The sequence below is a fragment of the Prionailurus bengalensis genome, chromosome B4, assembly GCF_016509475.1.
Source record: "Prionailurus bengalensis isolate Pbe53 chromosome B4, Fcat_Pben_1.1_paternal_pri, whole genome shotgun sequence".
Lineage (NCBI taxonomy): Eukaryota > Metazoa > Chordata > Mammalia > Carnivora > Felidae > Prionailurus > Prionailurus bengalensis.
The window spans coordinates 125,858,030-125,878,978 of record NC_057358.1 but is presented as its reverse complement, the minus strand read 5'-3'; the positions used below and the strand labels follow the sequence as shown (position 1 = coordinate 125,878,978).

The following is a 20,949-nucleotide window of genomic DNA, read 5'->3' as shown; positions in this document are numbered from 1 at the left end:
CGCACTTGCTTCTTAAAACAGCTCATGAAGGAAAAAATTATAACAAATATCTTGCATTTCTCTGGTGGCGGCACAGTCTGAATTCCTTTCAGCCCCACAATGAGTTCTAATTTTATGAAATGTTTGGATTAGCCACCAATTTTCCGGTGGAATTTAGGAGGCTTGTCCTTGTCCTTATGCTTGAAGCGGAGAAATCTCATAAAATCCATGCAGTGTCTTGGGCCCAGTGGGACGTTCCAGCCAGGGACAGAATGACCGACCAACAACAGAGTGGCGGGGCCGGGAGAGATGTCTCTGGCAGCTGTGGGCAGGCTTTGCGGGCGGTGCTGTGTTCCTGAACTGCAGTCTCTGGGGCTTGGCTGGGCTGCATACCCCTTCCAACTGATCATGGGCTATAAAAATTCCAGCCCGAGTACAATGCCTTGTACCTGACCTTGTACTTTCAATTCTTGGAGCCAGAGAACATTAGGGCATCTGGTAATTGGGTGAGAGGCATTTGATAACACATGGTGCTCTAAGCGCCCACCCCGCCTCCCCGCCCCCGTAGTACATATTGCCTGTGTTATCATTTCCCGTTTCCATTTCTTGTTCTGCCTTTAGACCTGCGCTGTCTAATAAGGACACATGTGGCTGTTAAAATTAATCACAGTTAAAACGAAAACTTCAGTTCCTTGCTCACACCAGCCCCCTTTTAAGTGGCTGATAACCCTGTGCGGCCAGTGCCTACCACTGGACGGTGCTGAAAATGTTTTTTCCATCGCCATAGAAATTCCAAAGGGCAGCGCTGCTCTAGATGCGGAGTTTAATGGGAGAAGTGTGCCACCGCCTTACTTGGCGTTATTGGCTCCATACGCAGTGTTTGTCACTCTCTCTGATTATCTCTGAGCGACCTCATTCATCATCTCTTCTGTATCTTGGGTCTAGAACACTGCCTGGTATGTTGTAAGCACCCAGTAAAGATTTTTAGGATGAATGAAGTCTGATTCAGCATTGGTCTGCATGTGCCTTACGCATAGGGCACCTTCAGATAATCGAACCAACACTTAAGAGGATTGAAATCGTTGAATGGATTCACCTGGTATTTGTTGAGCACGTACTGTGTATCGGGCGATGCGGGAGGCTCCGGGGGTGATACAGACACGGATCCTCTAGCTTAGCCGATCCAGCGATTCTTAAATTTGTGGGGACACGTGAATCTCCTCTGCTTGTCGAAATGCACCATCCTTGGCATGTACCCCAGAGAATCTGATCCAGCACGGCTGGGGTAGGACTTAGGGGGACCTGGGAGTCTTTAGCATTGTAACCGAGCAACGCAAGTGAGCACGGTGGAATTGGTTCGTGGTCTCTACTCTGAAAAACACAGCTCTGGACAGTGGGAAGCTAGTTGCTGCATTCGTCTGGATACACCACCCCACTTTCTTCAGTGCACACCTTTTCTTGCGGTAACCGGAGCACCCTATGACCTTGGGGTTCTTATATCGGGCCTGAAGCTTGAGGTCTCTTTGCCTGATATCCTCCCATGGGGTAATAATAATGGCAAACAGTTATGGAGCAGCGATCATGCCTGGCTGTAGCCTAAGTGTGTTAAATCACTGACCTAAGTTCATCCCCGTGCTAGCATTAAGAGGTGCACACCATGGCTCTTCCCATTTTACGGTGGATAGACTGAGGCACAGAAAATGAAGTCACTTGGCCACGTTTGCGGTACCCGTAGATGGAATTCAGACCCTGAAATGCTGTGACGCCGCTGCTCACAGTCACTGGGCTTTGAGCAGCTGTCTCCTGAATGTTGGACGGGCCTTTATATCCTTTTCTGCCAGTTGCTTGGAAGCGAAGTTCAGGTGTGTTGATGAAATGCCTGTTTAGGGGATTAACATCTGTGGCCATTATGAGCTCTGTTGATGCCCATCCCTGGCCTCGAGGAGCGGAATTAACTCACGCCATTTGTCAGATATTCCCTTGAGCCCGCTACGTGCCAGCCCTGCACGGTACCGCCAGGTGGAAGGGACTCGCACTTGACCTAATGGGGGACACGAGGGATAGGCAGGGGCTTCCTGAGAAAGTGTCACAGCCAGGATAGGCTTTCTTCTGGACAGGGAAAGCAACGTACATCTTAAAAACTAGGTGTTCCCTCATTTTGCTGCGTGTGATTCTTGCTGTTTTACATAGTTCTGCTGTATGCCTGTGTCACCCAGTAGGGCCTCTGTGTGTGTGTGTGTGTGTGTGTGTGTGTGTGTGTGTATGTGTGACAGGGGTCTTTCCCCCACCATTTTTTAACCACTTAGAAATTCAGGAGACCCCTTAGAGTGGGGAGCGGCCCAGAATTCTCGACTCACTTGTGAGAGCCTTGAAAGACAGACACTTAGAGAGAAAGATAGACACCGACAGGTACTCCCTATGTGTCTCCTACAAGACACACTGAAGGAGGGCAGCTGACACGTGACTTCTCATTTCAAGCAGCTTTGTCATGGGGTGATGGTAACTACCAATTTGCAGTGAAAGAAGAGTAGCTGATCTGCCCATGGGGTCAAGGCAGCACCTGGGTTAGCTCCGGTCCGTCCGACCCCGCTGAGGGCAATTCCCACTACACCCCTTGTTCTCAGTCCTGGCTGAGCAGTGGAATAACCTTTTGAAAGGAGATGGGGCCTGGGCATCGGCATTTTTTAACGGTCCCCCAACGTCACTGTCATGCAGCGAGTTGAGAGCCCCTGGCCGGCGCACGCTGACTGCAGAGGTCCGAGGGTCTTTACTCCTGAAGATGCCCCCGTTGGTGCCTGGCCAAGTGGGGACCTTCCCCACAAGAAGGCAGGTCCCCTCCCCGAGCCTTTCCACCGGGTTGCTTTCTCCAGGGAGGAGTGGTGTGTCCGAAGCCGTCCCACTGGACCTGGGCCGGGACCTTTTGCTCTGTTGCATCAGAGGCTGCCCGTAAATCGGCAGCTGGCTTGCTTTCTTTCTAGGCCCCAGTTGTAGCGACCTTTGTGTGTCTGTTTATTTCAGGGAAATAATTCCGTCCTGCAAAATCAATTCCCTGGGGGCTACAGAAGTACATTTGGAGGGACTTCTTTTAGTGGGGGTGACCTGAAATGTCCTCTTGAAAGAGGCCACAGCTGGTCCCCTTCTCCCAGCCCCTTCTCACTCTACCCTCTGACATTGTCCTCTCGACCTCTTGAGATTTTGAAGGTCTCATTGTAGTTTTCTTACTTACACGTATCTCTGCATAAGGCCCATTTGTTAACACTAATAATAAAAGTAATTTGGAGCACTTAGCAGCATTGGGCACACTGCTCGTCATTTTCTGTGCGTTATCTTATTGTATTTTACCTTTTCCTGGCAGTGAGAGAGTAAAGTTTGCTATCTAGGGCTTTTGATCCCTAGCATGGAAGGGCTTACAGTCATGTCATGATTTGCTGGCCTTGTCGGAGGATGAAGGGTTCCATGGACTGTAGAGGCCGCCATATTGGGGCAGTCGACTTGGCGGGGATGACAATGGGTGGTTGGCTGATTGCACAGAGGGTGTAGGGAAAGCAGAGGGTAGTGCTACAGCCTCTAGTGTTCAACCTACCTCGAGCCTCAGTCAAAGAAATGGAGAATACGGGTTAATCTGATGGATCGGGTAAGTGGACATACTGAGTTACCATAGAGAACTCTAAGTGTATTTTTGCAGGTAATTGAAGCTCACCCATTGAAGAGCCAGTCTTTTAAAAAATTATAGCCATTTATGATGGAAATCTCTTATGCTTTCTTTCCTTCTTAAAACAAAGTACCTTTTTTTTTTTTGATGTCTTTGGGGAACTTCTCCTGAATGGTCCTCAGAACGTTGTTTTGGAGTTCTTGTGTCTGCTATTTATAGTTTGTCTGCTTTCTCCCTCATCAGCTTTCATTGCTTTTTGTGACCTTTTTAAATGATAAAATTCTTCTCCCCCTATAGCAAAAATAATGCGTGCCCAATGCTGAAAGCTCGCACAACACAGAAAAGTTAAAGATTAAGTTGTCCTGTCTTGATTCTATCGGTGAGGCTGCCTCTGGCGGCCTTCTACTTCCATTTTTCCACTTCCCCAAAGATTTGCTGTGACCACGCTTGTTATAAATATTAGTAGGAGAATTGTGGGTTACCATCTGTGGGGGCTCAGTGCATGGATTCGATGACATTTCTTGGGTGGCTTTCCTAAGGGTTTATTTCCCTTCCTTGTATAATCTTCACAGCTGAACAGGCCCCAACGGTGACTTCAGTGAACTTCCGTTTTCTCCTGTAACAGGATGAACCATTGTGGGGGGCGTAGGGCTGGCCAGGGTCACTCAGGGAGCCCGCGTCCAAGCTGGGTCCAGTACATTTTCCATTTCACCGTCTCCCTGTGTTTGCGGGTTAAGGGATACGTGGCGTTGGAATGAAGGAGATGCCGCTGTATTTGAATAACTAAGACCAGGAAAAGACCTACCTTGGAGGGGGCTCCAGTGACAGATTTTTAAACTTCTTTTCTGCGGGAGTAAGTAGCAGAATGTGGCCTCCTGTTCGGCACACCAGACCCACTCTCTGTTTGAACATCAGTCTTAGATTAATACCGAGATGGACTCAGAAACACACTTGAAAGCAACTTGCATTATTATCCGTACATAGCTTACATTTTATGACCTGCTTAAAGATGCAGGGAGCATAAATCTTGGGGAGGACTGTCTTATTTACTTGTTCGTCTTTTCTGCAGATGGGATGCTTGCATCAGAGCCGGGCTGGCCTCAGATGTCTGATCCAGGACATTTTAGCTGAACTGTATGAGTCCATTAAACAAATGTAAGGGTTTTTGGGAAAAAGGGCTGTGTCTCAAACCAAATGTTTTACATAGAGAACATCTGGGGAATATTGGTATTTGTGTGTACAGTACATCAGAAAGCAGCTTGGTGGGGCTCAGCTGGGATGTTTCTGGCCTGTGGTTGCTGGATTTGACAGTTTTGTTGTAAGGGAAAAGTTCTTATGAAGTGTTGCCATAAAGGCAAGGCTCGCTCCAGGAAGGGCTGTCCTTGCTTAGCCGCGCACTCAAATTGTTCTGATTAGCTCCCTGGCCGGCTCGTCCATGAAGTCTGAACAGTCTGATATCTGAGCTAGTTTTCCCCAAGGCCGAACCCCTGGAGAAGGGAGGGTCGCAATGCCAGGACTCAGGGTGTTTCTTCTTTGGCCCATGGTTCCGGAGGTTTGATGAAACGTAGGAACAGGTGTGACCCAGGACCAGCCACAAAATCCAAGTACCTGGGCTGACAGTTGCACGTTGCCTTTATGACCCTGTGGGGGCCTGGGGAGTCCTTTTCTCTTAGTGTCAATTTTCCTGTCCTGCAAAACGAGTGGCCTGTCTCATGGGGTGGTGGGGAGAGTACAGTCAAGTAGGGCAGCATTTCTAACATAGTGTGTGGGGGTTGTTTGCACACCCGGGTATTCCATCCATGGGTTTGTGGTCTTACCTACAAGTACAGAGGCGATGTAGACTGGAGTGGAATCCGGGATATTATCTGGGTGGGTTGTCTGACTTTAGCAGCTTGCAGATCTTGGGCCAGCTTGGTGGTAGTGAGTGGATGGATGTTCTCATCCTTACAGAAGTTAAGACAATATTATGTTCATCATGTCTGATTAAATTCAACACCACTAATGTTCTTGGAATGTCTGCTGTGTGCCAGACTCTTTCCTAGATACTGGGGACACGAGGGTGAACAAGGCAGTTAGGGTTCCTGTCCTGTAGGCTCTGTTTGCTGTGTGTGTGGTATTGACCATGAATGATCCTCCCTTTTGTTGGGTTATATGTTGACTGTGATTTAGGTAGCACGGATGAGGACTAGTATATTCATGTGCTCAGGCGGCCATAACAGAATTCCATACATCAAATGGCTTAAATAACAGAAATTAATTTTCTTATGGTTCTGGAGGCTGGACGTCCAAGATTGGAGTGCTGGCAGGGTTTGGTGTCTGGTGAGGCCTCCCTTCTGTGCCTGCAGACGGCCACCTTCTCACTGTGTCCTCTCAGCTCCTTTGTGGGTGTTTGCGTGCTCGCGGGGGTCTCTTCCTTTTCTTATAAGGACACTCGCCCTGTTGGATCAGGGCTCCACCCTTATGGCCTCATTTACCCTTACTTACTTCCTTAAAGGCACTTCCTTCAAATATAGTCACATTGGGGTTTAGGGCCTCAAGGTCTGAATTTGGGGGGACGCAATTCAGTCTACAACAACTGGTAAATATTTTATACACGTGAACATTCTTTGGCAGAGAATAATGGCTAGACTTTTTCCACCAAGATAGGTCAAAATGATCCTTATGGAACCCCCAACCAGCCAGAAAGAAAAGGCAAAACTGCACGGCAATAGGATATAGCTTTATTGTGGTGTGAGAGGAAATTATTGTAAAAATTACATCTGGATGGTTCCTGAGGATGGCATCTTGACTCATACCAGTCAAGTGAGACATGGCCCATTTTATGGAGGAGGTGACTGAGTATAAGGCATGCACTATGTGTGAGCAAAAGGGACAGTGGAGATGTGTCCTTTTTAGGGATGGAAAAATGAGTGAGTGAAGTAAGACTCAATTCTGGTCTTATTTAGGAGTGTGAGTGAGACACGGAAGTAGAAGTGTGTGTGTGTGTGGGGGGGGGGGTGGGTGATGCATGGAAGGACTTCTCAGGAGGCCCCACCTCTGCGCACATACATCAGTTCACCTGTGATTTCACAAAAAGACACTTTTCTGGGAAGGGTCTTGGAGTCCTAGAAAAAGCATCTTCTTGGCCAAACTCTAGGGTCATGTGTTTACCTATTGACATCAGGAGGGACTGGTAGTTTCCTTGTCCATGCTAAACCCTCTGTATTTTCTAGTCCCATCCCCCACCCCACCTGCTCCCAGGCACCTGCCTTGACTTCTCTAGCCCACGATACAGAAGGTGCTTGCCTCCTTAGTAACCTTGTTCTCTTTTCTCATGCCAATGCATTGACATCTCCCAGTAGAAGTTAGGGGTCTTGGTTGCTAATGACAGAAATGACATTGCTAATGACTCTGTGACTCATTTAAGGAGAAAACTAATTTGTAAGGTCTGGTGTATCCCACAGGACCAGGCTGGGGGAAGGAAAAAACCCAATGCCCCAGCCATCTTCAAACCACTCAAAATTCAATTCTGGGGAAAGAGCGTCTTCTTAGCCAAATTCTAGGATCATGGGTCCACCCACTGGTATTGGGAGGGTGCTTTATCTTGACTGACAGTCTCTTTAAAACTGCATCTAATGGCATCCCCAGAGCAAAGTCAGGGCATTTCTGCCAGTAGAAGGATGAATGGGTGCAGGACAGGGAGGAGCTCCCATGTCCCCCTCCTTTTCCAGTTGGATTACAAGCAACTTGATGGGAATGCCTGGGTCATGTTTTGCAGGACCTGGATCAGTGCCTTATCCAGAGCAGATCTCCCAAAATTGCTTGCAGGAGAATTGACTCATGATTGCTTCATTTTGGGGACACACCTGCCAGACCCTCCTCTCTGATTCTGCCTCTTGCCCAAGTGCATTGGCTGGGCTCACAGAGAAAACCAAGGAAGACCAATGGATGTGCTTTTGAAGATGGAAGCATTTAAATATTAGCTTAAAACAAGACGTGGGGTGGGGATAAGGCGGTGTCTTCAGAGACTGATACAGCTCATATTTATCAGATACCCACTGTGTGCCAGGCACTGTGGCGCTCGCTTTGTGGGTGAGGTACAGAGCTTAAGAATACAGTTATTAGGTTTACTGAGACCCAGATGTCCTATGTATTAGTTGAGTGCCCTAGGGTGAGTTACTTCACCTCCCTCAGTCTCAGTTTATATTCATTGAGAAAGCAGAAATAATAACGTTTTTGCAAGAATTTGATGAGTGAAAGGTTGAGAAACAGGGTGGTGCCCAGTGCCTGGCCCATAGTCAGGGCTTATAACCAGTAATTATTAGGCTTACTCTCAGCTATTGTGAATTATCTCCCAGTGCTTCTGGGTGGGTACTATTATTATCTCCCTTTTATTGATTTATTTATTTGCTTGTAAATAATGGAAATCTATTTTTCACAGTTCCGGAGGCTGAAGTCCAAGGTCAGGTGCCCGGGAATTCTGTGTCTGGGGATGGCTCCCTGCGTGGTTTATGGACGACCATCTTCTCACATTGTCCTCATTTGTCATAAGGGACCAGAGAGCTCTCTGGGGTCTCTTTTCTAAAGGCACTAATCCGTTCTTGAGGGTTCCACCCTCATGACCTAATCACTCCCCGAAGGCCCCATTTCTAAGTACCATCATGTTATCTCCATTTTAGAGACAAGGTCAGGCTCAGTGATTCCAGGACAAGTAGGGATTCAACACTTGAGAGGCAGATAAATAAAAGAAGACTCAGTGGCAGGTGGCTGTGTTTAGACATTTTTTTAAGGGTCCTTTTCACCCCCCCCGCCCAGCTATATTGAGATATTATTGACATATAACATATGTAAGTTTGTAAGTTTAAGGTGTAGAACATGATGACTTTATACACATATATATTGCAAAATGTTAACCCTTAGTTAACCATTCCATCCCCTCACATAATTATCATTGTGTGTGTGTGTGTGTGCGTGTGCGTGCATGTGCACAAGTTCATGCATGGTGGTAACACTTAAGATCTCCTCTCTTTAACAACTTTCAAGTACGTAAGGCAGTGTTGTTAACTGTGGTCATTATACTGCACATCAGATCCCCAGAACTTATTCATCTTATAGTTGGAAGTTTGTGCCCTTTGGCCAACATCTCCCATTTCCCCACCCCTCGGGCCCTGGCAACCACCAACGTATTCTCTATTTCTATGAGGTTTGCTTTATTGGATTCCACATATAAGTGAGATCGTACAGTGTTTGCCTTTCCGTGTATGATTTATCTCACTTAACAAAATGTTCAGGCTCCTTTTTAATATCTTGGAGTCCATTTGAGCCACAGCTTTTTGCCTGCAAGGCACTGGAGGTAAGGTGAGTAAAACAGAAATGGTCTCTGTGTGAATGGCAACCGAGGTCAGCAAAGCAGACCTATATCTGCATTCCGGGGGCTCATGGTAGGGGACAGATCTGGAGGAGTTGGTCAGCTGAAGAAGCTAGTTGCAGATGATAGGGAGTGGAGGGATCCCGGCAGATAAAATGACAAGCACAGGAGTGCCTGGGTGGCTCAGTGGTTAAGTGGCTGACTTCGGCCCAGGTCATGATCTCACGGTTCGTGAGTTCAAGCCCCGCATCGGGCTCTGTGCTGACAGCTCAGAGCCTGGAGCCTGTTTCAGATTCTGCGTCTCCCTCTGTCTCTGCCCCTCTCCTGCTCTCACTCTGTGTGTGTATCTCTCTCTCTCTCCAAAATAAATAAACATTAAAAAAACTATATTTAATAAAAAAAAAAAGAAAATGAAAAGCACAGATGTCCAGAAGCATCACACTCTCCACTCGGGCTGTTCTTTGGGTCCCGGTAAGAACCACAGTCCCCTGCCCCAACCTCCCCGGGGGTAGGAACTGAGTGATGGGTGCTGGATGAAGCTCATGGAGGTCACCTGCCTAAGGGGATGGCAGAAGATGCCCGCTGGGGACTGAGCGTGCTGCTTGGGGGTCAGGCTGCATTGCCTGGGGCTGGGCATGTATAGCTGGAGGTGCTGCTGTGACAGGCATGCCCGGCAGGTTTGTAGGGAGTTGATTAGCAGGCTGGGAAGCATCGGGGTAGATTGTGCAGTGGGGCTCTGGAGCAGGGCCCAGCCTGCTCACTCTCGGGGCAGTGGACAATGAGAGCTTCCTTTGGACAGAAAAGAAACTCTGGTTTGTGAGAAGATGCTGAATGAGGCCCCCGAGGGATGGATTGTAGCCCATCCACTGTTCCTTACCTGTCTGGTATGTCTTTGCACACTCTGATTGCCACAATTCAGCTTTCCGAATACGAGCTCTGTCGGGATAAAAATAACGTCTGAAGAATCTTTCCTTTTACTTATTTATAAAATCATCTGTGGTTAAAACACGCAATATAAAGCCACGCACCCCCCCCCCCCCTTTTTTGCACATTCTATATATTTCATCATCTTAAGAAATTAAAAAAACACTTTTTTTCTTTGTTCTGCTCACCCGGATCAGCTAAATTCAAGTGACTAATTCTTTTGGCCCCCCTTTGGAAAACTAATTATGTTTCTCAGGTCTTTTGTGGCCCTTGTGCATTGTTCGCAAGGTCGGGGCTACAGCAGCAGCCTGAAGTTAATATTTAAAAGCGCTGTTTTCAGTGAATTAGGAAATAATGGGATAAAACCCTCCCAAGTATGCCTATTCATGTGTGATATCAAATCAGGCTTCAGAAATTGGAACGAGGTTTGGACTGAATTGGACTAAAGACCGCGTCCCCTGCATGTCTGTGGGCAGAGAGCCCCCTGACATTAGATGGAGGTGAGATACTGTGCCGTGCTGTGAGACAGGTCCTACTTTGCCAGCACGCTTGGGAGTATCTCCCCATCTTGGCTTATTACTAACGCAGCAGGTCTGGGGCTTGGCTGCTCTGGGGCCTGCCTCGTGAGTGCATGGCTAATCTTTGGGTGGCCGTTTTAGTCCTGCTGCCAGCTGTGGCTTGGAATTTGATTAGCACTCCTTGCCCAGAGTATTAATCTCAGACTGAAGTGAGATTCAGGAATCTTCCTGCAGCTCCAGTGCTGTTATTAACTCTGTGAACTTGGGCCTGTGCTTTAACCTCCCTGGGACTCAGTTTCCTCACCTATAAAATGAGGGGGTTGGCATAGACCATTCTGAGGTCCTCGCAGCTCTGACATCTGATGTAACGGTGATCAGTGATCGTTACACCTCGTGCCTGTGACTGTTTGCCTTCTCAGCCTTCCACCCTGTACACAATCTGTCAACCCGGTGGCGCTGGACCGCTTGTCATCCTCATCTGCAGATGAGGAAACTGAGTCTATGATAGGCTTGCCTGAGTACCACTGTTCAGGGGCACCTGGCCAAGTTGCCGTGACTGAGGGCAAGGCCAAGGTGCTGATGTGGTTTCTTGGCTGGGCTTGGAGATTGATAAATACAAATTACACAACCCTAAGCATATCCAAGCCGGGTTACGAACGGCATCAGAGTTATTGGATGCTACCGGTCGAGGCTGTCCAACCTCTGCCCTCTGGCCAGGCCCTTCCTCTCCCTCCCCAGGACAGTTGGAATCTGGAAGAAAAGCAGCTGCACTTTAGAATTCTGAGTTGGTGTTGCATTTGGCTTTTAGAAACGTGAAAGCCCAAAAATAAACAGCTGCCTGGCCACTCGAGTTCCAGCGAAACAGGCCTGCGTTTTCCGTCTCTCTGTGACTCTGCTGTGGTCTGTGTAGCATCTCTTGTGCTAGCAGAGGCCTTTTTTACGCAGAGGGGCTTGGGGTTGTTCATTAGAGCCTGGAGAGACTTCTGGAGGCTTCTGCTAAGAGAAGGCTCCCCACAGCCCCAGCCACATCCTCTGTCACAGAGCGGTCAGAACGCGAGGCTCCGGGGCTCGCTTCCTCTCTCCTCCTTTGGAGACATTTACTTTTTCAGGTGTGGGAGCCCCAGGTTATGTGCAGAGCATGAAGTAACCCGTTAGCAGCCAGCTTCTGGGGCCTCGCAGCATGGGAGCAAACCTTCCATTTGCCGGGGGTTAAATTAATGCGGGTCGCAGCATCCCCTCGGGGAAGCAGCTTGTGTTCAGTCCCCCTCTATATAGATGGGCAGTTCATTAATTCTCATTAATCATCCAGTGTTGAATACGACCGCATGGTGTTTGGGTTACGGCGTAAGAAGTGCCATCATGGCGACATTAACTCTGGTTTAAGTAACATAATGGCAGTTCTCATGCTTCAAAGTGCGGCAGAATCACCTGGGAAGCTTGTAGCAACTGCTGATGCTGGAATTCAGTACATCTGGGGTGGGGCCCGGAAGCTGCATTTTGACACTCAGCACCCACAGCCCCCCTGGGCTGCCGGGGCCTGGTGCAGGTGGTGTTCTCGCTCCCCACTCTTTGAAGGAGGAACTGCGCTCCCAGACAATCAGATTATGTGCTCTGAACTGGCTTGTTGCTTGCTTTTGCCATGGCCGGTGTTGTTAACTTTCCATTGGCCTTTCTCCGCACCCCTGCCCCCCATCCTTTGATTCCTGCCTGGTCAGCCGTGGCCGCTATCTGGTGTTTACAAACCCCAGCGCAGTACAAGGAGTGTAAACGTGCCCGTAATTTCTGAGCTGTGAATTCCACTTCCTTTGTGGCATCACCCCATGCAACAATGACACGCTTAGCCCAGTCCTTGAAGAGGGGGTGTGGAGAGCAAGGGAAGCCTTGTGCACGTCGATAAAAAACATCCCAGGCCTCTCTGGGGGTCCCATGAGCAGGCCCTAGCCCCGTCGGATAAAAATCTGACTTGCTGTTCAAAATTCTGGAAATAGAACACATTTTTCATGGCAGGAGAAAAATGAGCATCATCGGAGGACACATCATCTCTGATGGGGGGTTTTTGGGAATCAAGGATGGAGAACCGACTTAGAGAGGATTATGTTTTTAGAACCTTTTACAAGATTAAAGGGCTGGTGGTGGTACAAGGGGGTTGCCGTTCTTTGAAGAAAAAGCTTTTCCTTACACACGCCATGCTCCCTGGCGTCTGGGCGCATCTCCTCAGCGCGTGTTGATACAGCTCTTGGCTTCCAACCTGCTTCTGTCTGAAAAAACATCCATGTAATGACATGAATCAACAAGCCGGAGAGGAAGAGGCCCATGGGCCCCGTGGAGGACTTGGCTCGGGTCCCTGTAGGGTCGGTTGCATCATGGCAACTTGCTCGAGTGTTGTCTCGAGTTGGCCAGGCTCCTCAAAAAGAGCTGGGGGTCATTTAATTAATTAGGGGCTTTGGCTGCAGGATGGCCTCCTGGGTGGCATCACCGTGGTGATGGCCACGCATAGCCTTTCTGAATGGAAGCCATTTGGTGATCCTGGGGTCTTTGGATCTGTGTGGCCGGTGTGGAACTGTGCCTTGCCACGAACTCTGACCATCAACCAGATAAGAGCAGGAACCCCTACGCCGGCCTCCGCCCTGATTTGGCTGCTTACCTCCACTGCAAGTGGCCTCCGGGCCCCTTGGTGAGAAAAGATCCCTGAGCTGCTCTGACTCCGTGCCCTGGAGCTCCCGTGGAACATGGCCGGGTATGAGATCACACCTTGTGAATGGCCGGGAAGCTGCCAGCTCCTATTGCCGGGATTAGAATGCAAGCTTGTTCCTACTAAGTGATTCTAATGCCGTGTTTATGGTCATGTTTCTTCCCCGCTACTCAGACCCCCAATTCTGCCTGCTGAGACCTCACATATGACCCTATAAAACTTCATGTGCTTGGAGGGGTCCCTTCACACTGACCTTTGAGAGCTTCTGTCACGTGCCGTGTTTGCTGTCTACCCCAGCTTCATCCACAGCTTCTAGAATCAGCAGGTGGTGGACTCAGGCTGCCTCGGGTGAAGTCTTAGCACTATCTTTTACAAACTGTGTGAGTTTGGGCAGTATTTGTCTTTTCTGTGCCTCAGTTTCCTCCTGTAACAAATGAGGTTTTAGTTAGGATTAAATGAGATAAGGTCCCCTGGCACACAGCTAACACTTACTAAATGCTAGTTACTGCTATTATTAAGAATAGTGCCACTGATCTGAAACTGTTGCTATGTCCTGGCCAAAGAGCATTAAGACCTCACTACTCAAAGTGTGGTCCCTGGACGTGCATCGCTATCATCACCTGGGGGTGCACTTGCCAGAAGTGCGGAATCCCAGGCCCCACGCTAGACCTTTGCGTTTGGAATCTGCATTGTAACAAGCTGTCCGTGGCCCCTGTCTGAGAAACACTGTTCTAGGACAGTCTCTGCAGGCTGACGTGGCAGTGAATGAGCAGCTGTGGGAGGTGGCTGTGGAGGGAAAAGGGCAGTGATTCTCCTGGTCAGAGCCTGGCAAATGTAGAACCTGCCCAGAAATACCTCCACTCCCCAAAGCAGGACAGGAAGACGGCTGGTTGCCCCCCTCTCTGCAGGCGCACAGGCTGGGTGTGAATTTTAACCTGCTCTTGCTTACTTATTACAAATCTGGGGAAGGGGAGGAGGTATGTACTGAAAGGGGAGGGGAGAGGCCTATAAGATGATTTGCTGTGGGTTCGTCCCCCCGAAAACATGGTCCAGGACCCTGTGTCTGCCAGGCCTCGTTTATAGTCATCACCATCAGTAAAAGCACCTACTGTGCTCCAGGCACTCTACTTATGTTATTCCCACTCCTTACAACAGCCCCAAGAGGTGGGCCTTGCTAGCCCCATTTTACCGATGAGGAAACTGAGATCTGTGATGGTCAGGCTCCCGGAACGAGGTCAGCTAGTCGGTAAAAGCCTGGCTTTCGCAGCCACCGTCTGCCTCCCAGAACCCTGCCCAGTGACCAAGCTCTTAACATTCACAGCAGCCGCTGTGGCAAAGGACACCCAGCAGGCTGCAGAACAGGTGGCTGATGGTGATTATTCCAAAAAGGAAAAACTGCCTCCATGGAAGAGGAGACTGGGCCTGTTACATTTAATAAGGGTTGGGGACTGGCTGGGCTCAGTGTGCCTCTTAAACAGGCAGGCACCGCAGGGCAGAATTCACAGGTCCGCAGCCAGCCCCGCTGCTGCCTACGGTTTAAACATTAAACTATAGGGTGGCCTTATTTAAAGGCAGACCGTTTTATAAGGCACACGGTGCTGTCTAGACTTGGGAACATTTATGAAAGTGGTTGTACTGCGCGTGAGTTCCCGTCACTCTGCAGGCGGAGTGACATCTCTCTGGCTCGTGCAGGAACAAATTGGATGTTTTGGGGGGAGGGTGTATGGTTTCAGACATTTGGTAATCTCTTCCTGCTGGGCCCTTTCCCCACCTCTATCTTTCTTTGTCGATGTGGGCGAGGACTGAGGGAAACTGGAGAGAAGGTTTTCTCCAGAATTCTGGCACCCGTGTGTGTTTCTTTGGTAGCCTTCGGTCATGAGGAAGATTGCGTGATCACTTGTGTAATTTTTGCTCGTTGCCCTTGTCCTTCTCCTCCTCTGCTCCCCACCCCCCACCCCAACCTTGAGGGCTGGGGCAGAATCTTGCTGGTTTTCCCTTTTGTGTAGTCCCAGCACTGTGCTTGGTGCCTGGTAGGTACCCAAAAGGAGTAAGTGAATGAACAGTCCAAATGCAGAGAGGCTGAAGTGGATGTCTTGAGGCCATCTTCTGGCCTCATTCTAGGCCATTCTATTCCCCTGGTCACCTGCACAGGTGACCATAAGAAGGAGATGGGGGCGGGGGGGAATAGTCCTGGGGTTGCTTTATCCTTCTGTCTGGTCTCAGGCTCAGATGCCATGGTGATCATGGTGGGGGAGCCCCAGCTGCTCTGGGCTTCCTGACATGTCAGAGGAGGGTACAGTTTAAAGACCTGGAGAGAGATTCTCCTGACTTTTATGTACTTGGGGAACATATGTTCCCTAGGCCTTTACTTGCTGGCCCACGAGGAACCAGGAGGAATTCAAGTGTGCTCCAAGAATGAAAGGAAGGAAAGCAGGAAGGCTCTATATAGGGGGCAGTCTCTTCAGGTTAAACATGTTGCCATTTATTGAACACTTATCCTGGGCCAGGCATGTTCCAAGCACCTGACGTCCCCTTCTTTCCCTACTTGATGGATGAGGAAACTGGAGCACAGAAAGGTTATGTCACCTCTCCAAGGTCACACAGCTAATGAGTGGTTTTAGCCCGGACTCAAAGCCATGTTCCTGACCATTACACAACACGGCTTTGCCTTGTGCTGGCTCAGGTTATCCTTCGACTTCATGAAGCAGGCACCGCCTTAAGTTACAGGAACTACACTTATAGATCTCTTTCTCCTTTTATAAACAACTCTTTAAAATTGTGACAACCATTCTTAGCTTTCTGGGTCCTACAGAAACAGGCCATGAGCTGGATTTGGTCACAGGCTGAATATGCAGCAAACCAAGAAGCATTTCAGAGGGTGCAGAATGTCCCCACGAAGATGAAGTAGGGAAAGGTGTGGAGAGAGGGAGGTGGCCAGGAGCTGCCTCATCCCCTAAAGGGGTCAGAGGGAGGGTTTCCCTAAGGGATCCTGGAGCTGAAGCCTGAATAAGGATGTAAAGATCTGTGACGTGTAGAGCACTTGGCACAACGTCTGCACCGTATAGGAAGTGCTCCACGACCACCTGCTGTTATTACAGTGGTGGTTACTGTGTCTGTGGTTTGCCGTTAACTGGCTCTGCGACCTTGGGTGGGTCATCTCACTGCCCTTGGGAGTTGAAATGAGAGTCTCCCCCTGGCCTTGACAATTGCATGGTTCTAAGTGATTTCTAGCCCGCCTTCTTCGATGGACTTCCCACCAACCCTTTGAAAGAGGGGGCAGAATGAGCCCTCTTTTACATTTTCAATAGAAGATTCATTGTAGGAAGAGGGAACTTCTGTGGAGGGACAACCACCATGGTTATTAACATTTATGGAGCCCTTTTAGTTTCCTCAGTGCTGAGTGGGGTTTTGTTAGAATGTGAGCACTTTCCTTTTCATACTGGGCTGGAAACATCCCCCTGGCAAACGGCGCTGTGAGACAGTCGGCCTCCTGCCCCACTGTTGGGGGGAGCTGACCAGTGGGCTTATTTTCTTACCCCCCAGAATGTCTTTACCCTCCCCAGACCCTGGATGGGGAAAGAATTTCTTCCTATTGTCCTTTGACAGTAGAGCCTCCTTGAGGCCAAGTTCAGCCTGCTGCATAATCAAAGGGGTGGTTTCTCCCCTGGCCCATCTTTAGTCCATGGAGGAATGCAGGAGGTGGTCCAACAGCCACCCACATCCTCCATGGCCTGTGTGTGCTCACTGTCTGCTTCCTCCGAGAACAAGCTCCCAGGATCGCAGGCCCTGCTCAGACAAAATAAAGCCTTCCAGTCATATCTTTACATTTGACGTCAGCGCAGGGAGGCTTTTCTCGCTGCATACTGAATGGGGCTTTCGGAGGGCCTTGAGCCCGGCACCCTGGTGAAAAGGGGCCTTGAAGCTGGAGGCTCATTCATCTCTGGGCAGCCTCCTTTTATCCGGCCTCCGCCTCGGGGTCTGCTCCCAGTCTAGGGGAGGACGGTGCCTCTCCCTGGGTTTACAGCAGGGCGTCCAGCGTTTCCAGTCTGCTTTGTCCATTCCTCGATTGCCCTTGCAGTAGGATGCCAGAGAAAAACGAAGCATCGTCCCAGTGTGCCTGTCTTGGTGGTGGTGTTTGACTAGAGTGGTCCTTGTTTTTATGCTCCGGTTTCACTGTCGCTTCTCTGGTCTGGGTTCTCATCACCTAACCGCAGACATCACCCCTGCCTCCCCCTCCCTTCCCTTCTTTCTCCTCCCTCCTCCTTCCCCTTCTGTCTACCTAGCACCTGCCTGCCTGCCCACACTAAGGGTTTTTCAGGCCTGCCACGTGCCAACGCGGAGTTAAGCACGGGAGATAAAGCAGTGAATAAGATCCCCGCTAGTTTAGAGCCAAGTAATGACACAAATACTGATTTCATTACAGCTGGGGAGGCTTTTGCAAAGGAGAGATATGTGGGCCTGCTAGTCCATTGACATTTGTTGGGAGGGCAGCAAATGGCAAAAACAGCAATAATAATAGTAGCTGCCCAATTCTCATTGAATTATAGATGGGCTGATGGTAGTTTCCATGTATAGTGCCTGGTGGGGACCCGGTGTAAACCAGAAGATGCAAACGTTCCCAGATGTGAGTAGCTTCCTGCTGAGGCTGACGGGGCTTACCCCTGTCGTAATCGAGGTGTGGCCGTGGGCTGCTGGTAATGAGGACGCTGTCTCTCTGGGGTATTTCATGTCTCTGTGATCCAGAGGGATGAGTTAAATGCCTTTCATCTAGGAGAGGGTGGTCCAGGTGAGAGCTGACGTCATAGGAGGACCACTTTGGAAGGGACTAAGCTGGCTGTTGGTAACAAGCTTCCTTGTTACCCATGGACACCTTCCTCCCCCCCCCCCCCCCGCCCTGCCCAGAGTACTTTTTGCCTCCCTTAGAGCCAGGGTGAACTAAATTACCAAGCAACTTGTTTAGGAGCAAAGATGAATCCACTGGCCAACATATTTTTCCTCATTAGATTCCCGTTGTCATTTAATGCCTTTTTATTTATGTGTTTCTTTTGAGCGATTGCTCTGCGCGTTGGCCCTGGCAGGCCTCTACAGTTTGCATTTGCAGACATTGGCACGGGGATCATCTGGGGCCAGGCAGGGAGTCTGGCTGTCCCTCCCTTTGTTTCATCCTGATTTTTCTATAGCAGAGCCTTTTTGTCTCGTCACGTCACGTCACGTGCGATGGAAGGTGCCCGGGGCCAGAGGAAGGATGAAGGAAGGATTTGGCCTCTGAGCAGTTGCACAACCACAGCACAGGCTGGAGTCTTAAAACCCTGCATTTGAGCAGAACTGGCCTGGAGAAGCGCCGTGCAAGGAAGCTTTCACCAGCCATTGCTGCGGCAGCTGCCCGCTGGGGCTGAGTGATACTGATTTCACCCATCCATGTTTAATCATCTATACCCTGTCAACTGAGCTCTTCGGTTTCCTTTTTTCAAAGCATCAGGATTCCTAGAGTAAACGAATTTGGCCACGTGAAGCAACCTCTGCTTTATGGAAAAACAACAACAACAACAACAAAACAAGGGAAACAAGACCAAAATAAAACCCCCTAACCCAGCGTCCCAAACCCCAGGCTCTTGGACTCTGATGTTTTCTGTTGTCAGGAGAAGGGTGTTTTTGCTATAAATGAAAGACGTGACAGGGGGTATTTCGAAGCTTTGTTTTGGTTATTGTCGGTTCTGCCAACAAGTAACATCTGTATTTATTTTCCAAACTCCCCCAATGGCTGATTTGCATCTGTTTAGTCCTCTGAGTAACATTTCATTTCCTGACTTTATAGGTTGCTATAAAATCCATTCGTAAGGACAAAATTAAGGATGAACAAGACATGGTTCACATCAGACGAGAGATTGAGATCATGTCATCCCTCAACCATCCTCATATCATCAGTATTTATGAAGGTCAGTGATTTTTTTTTTTTCACCCGCGTATCAGTTACCATTTCTCATACCATGGGGCCTGCCAAGATTTTTAGGTAATTGCCCTTCTGGGCAAGAGCCAAGTAGTTTTTTTCTTCATGATGCAAAAATAGCTGGGTGTTATCTCCTATTTGGTTACCTCGAACGCAACCAGACACACGGAGCACGGCTCCCTTTGGTCATAAATAGCTCCGGCTGGTGCCTTCTTCCGCCTCCCGGCCAGTTCCTTGGCGGTTGCTAGGCAACCCGCCTTATTAAAAGCCAGTATTGGAGACAGCCATGGTTTCTGAAGAATGGCAGTTTGCTGGGTGACCAGGGTCATGGTGGATCCATTGTAAAGGTCATTGCCTAACGCAAATGCCCCAGTGGTGGAGTAATGAGTGACTCCAAGTTAGGCTCTTTGAGTTGGGAATTAGCTTTGAGCAGGTCTGGGAAGTACCAAGAAAGAGGAGGGATCTCTTGGCGGAGCAGATGCTTCACAAATGGAGTCCAAGTCATAAGTGGTGTTTGTGGAAGAGCGGGGCTGGGAAAAAAGTCACACAAATGCTTGAACTTCAACTCGTTGGTCCTTCCTGGGAAGAAATGGAGAGTATAAACTTCCTATAGCCTATCTTTTCTTTTTTTTAATATCTTGTAAAAAAATTACTTGAGCAATATGTATTTATTGCAGGAATTATTGAAATACAAAAGTTAAAATTTAAAAATATTTTCAGGGGCACCTGGTTGGCTTGCCAGTTAAGCATCTGACTTTCGCTCAGGTCATGATCTTGCGGTTCGTGGGTTCCAGCCCCGCATCAGGCTCTGGGCTGACAGCTCAGAGCCCGGAGCCTGCTTGGGATTCTGTGTCTCCCTCTCTGTCTGCCCCTTCTGCGCTTGAACTCTGTCTCTCTTTCTCAAAAGTAAATAAAAATAAAAAAATAAATAAACAAATAATTCAATTCTAACCCCCCAGTTCTAATATCACTCTGGCTATATTTATTTATATTTTATCTACTTCTCTATATCTGTACATGATTTTTATCCAAAGTTAGATCTTACTGTTTATACCATTTTTTTTTAAATTTTTTTTTTCAACGTTTATTTATTTTTGCGACAGAGAGAGACAGAGCATGAACGGGGGAGGGGCAGAGAGAGAGGGAGACACAGAATCGGAAACAGGCTCCAGGCTCTGAGCCTTCAGCCCAGAGCCCGATGCGGGGCTCGAACTCACGGACCGCGAGATCGTGACCTGGCTGAAGTCGGACGCTTAACCGACTGCGCCACCCAGGCGCCCCTGTTTATACCATTTTTTAACTTAAAATTGTTTCATGTTTTATACTATGCATCTCTTTCTATGTCAATAAATACTCCCTGTAGGGACAGTTTGAAAGACTATAGTATTCCATTTATGGATGTATCATAATTTACTGAATCTAATTCCTTTTCTTAAATATTTAAGTTGTTTCAGATTTCTAGTTATTATAAACAGAGCTTTAGTGATCCTCCTTGTAATCATTTTTATATTCATTTCCGTAATTTTTTTTTCTTATGAGAAATTTTCTAGGCTTGGACTTCCTGAGTCAAAGTGTTTCTCCAGAATATTTTTAAATATACAGTCGAGTCAGAAAAATGAACCTATTTTTAATTTGGTATAATCGTAATATTTTTAATTATGGTCTGAGCATAATAAGTTACACAGTAGTGGCTAAGAGGAAGCCAGATGGTAACCTGAAAGTTTTTCTGGTATCTATTCTAAGTGCTCCTTCTTCTGGTTCTCTGCTGTTTTTTGCCATTTTTCCCCCTGTTGTCTCTATTTTTTCTCCTCATCCAGAAGTAAATGTTGGTAACAGGTTTTATCTTGATTTTTCTGAAGCTCATTTTTGGAGCCCTTGAGGATAGAATGC

The 20,949-nt window shown here is 48.5% G+C and overlaps 1 protein-coding gene across 1 annotated transcript in view; it reads left to right on the top strand.

The window, feature by feature from the left end:
- NUAK1 (NUAK family kinase 1) overlaps positions 1-20,949 on the top strand; it is a 71,911-nt gene that overhangs the window by 13,420 nt on the left and 37,542 nt on the right. The window contains exon 2 of the mRNA XM_043562409.1: positions 18,928-19,048. Coding sequence (XP_043418344.1) covers positions 18,928-19,048 — 121 coding nt within the window. The remainder of the gene's footprint in view (positions 1-18,927; positions 19,049-20,949) is intronic.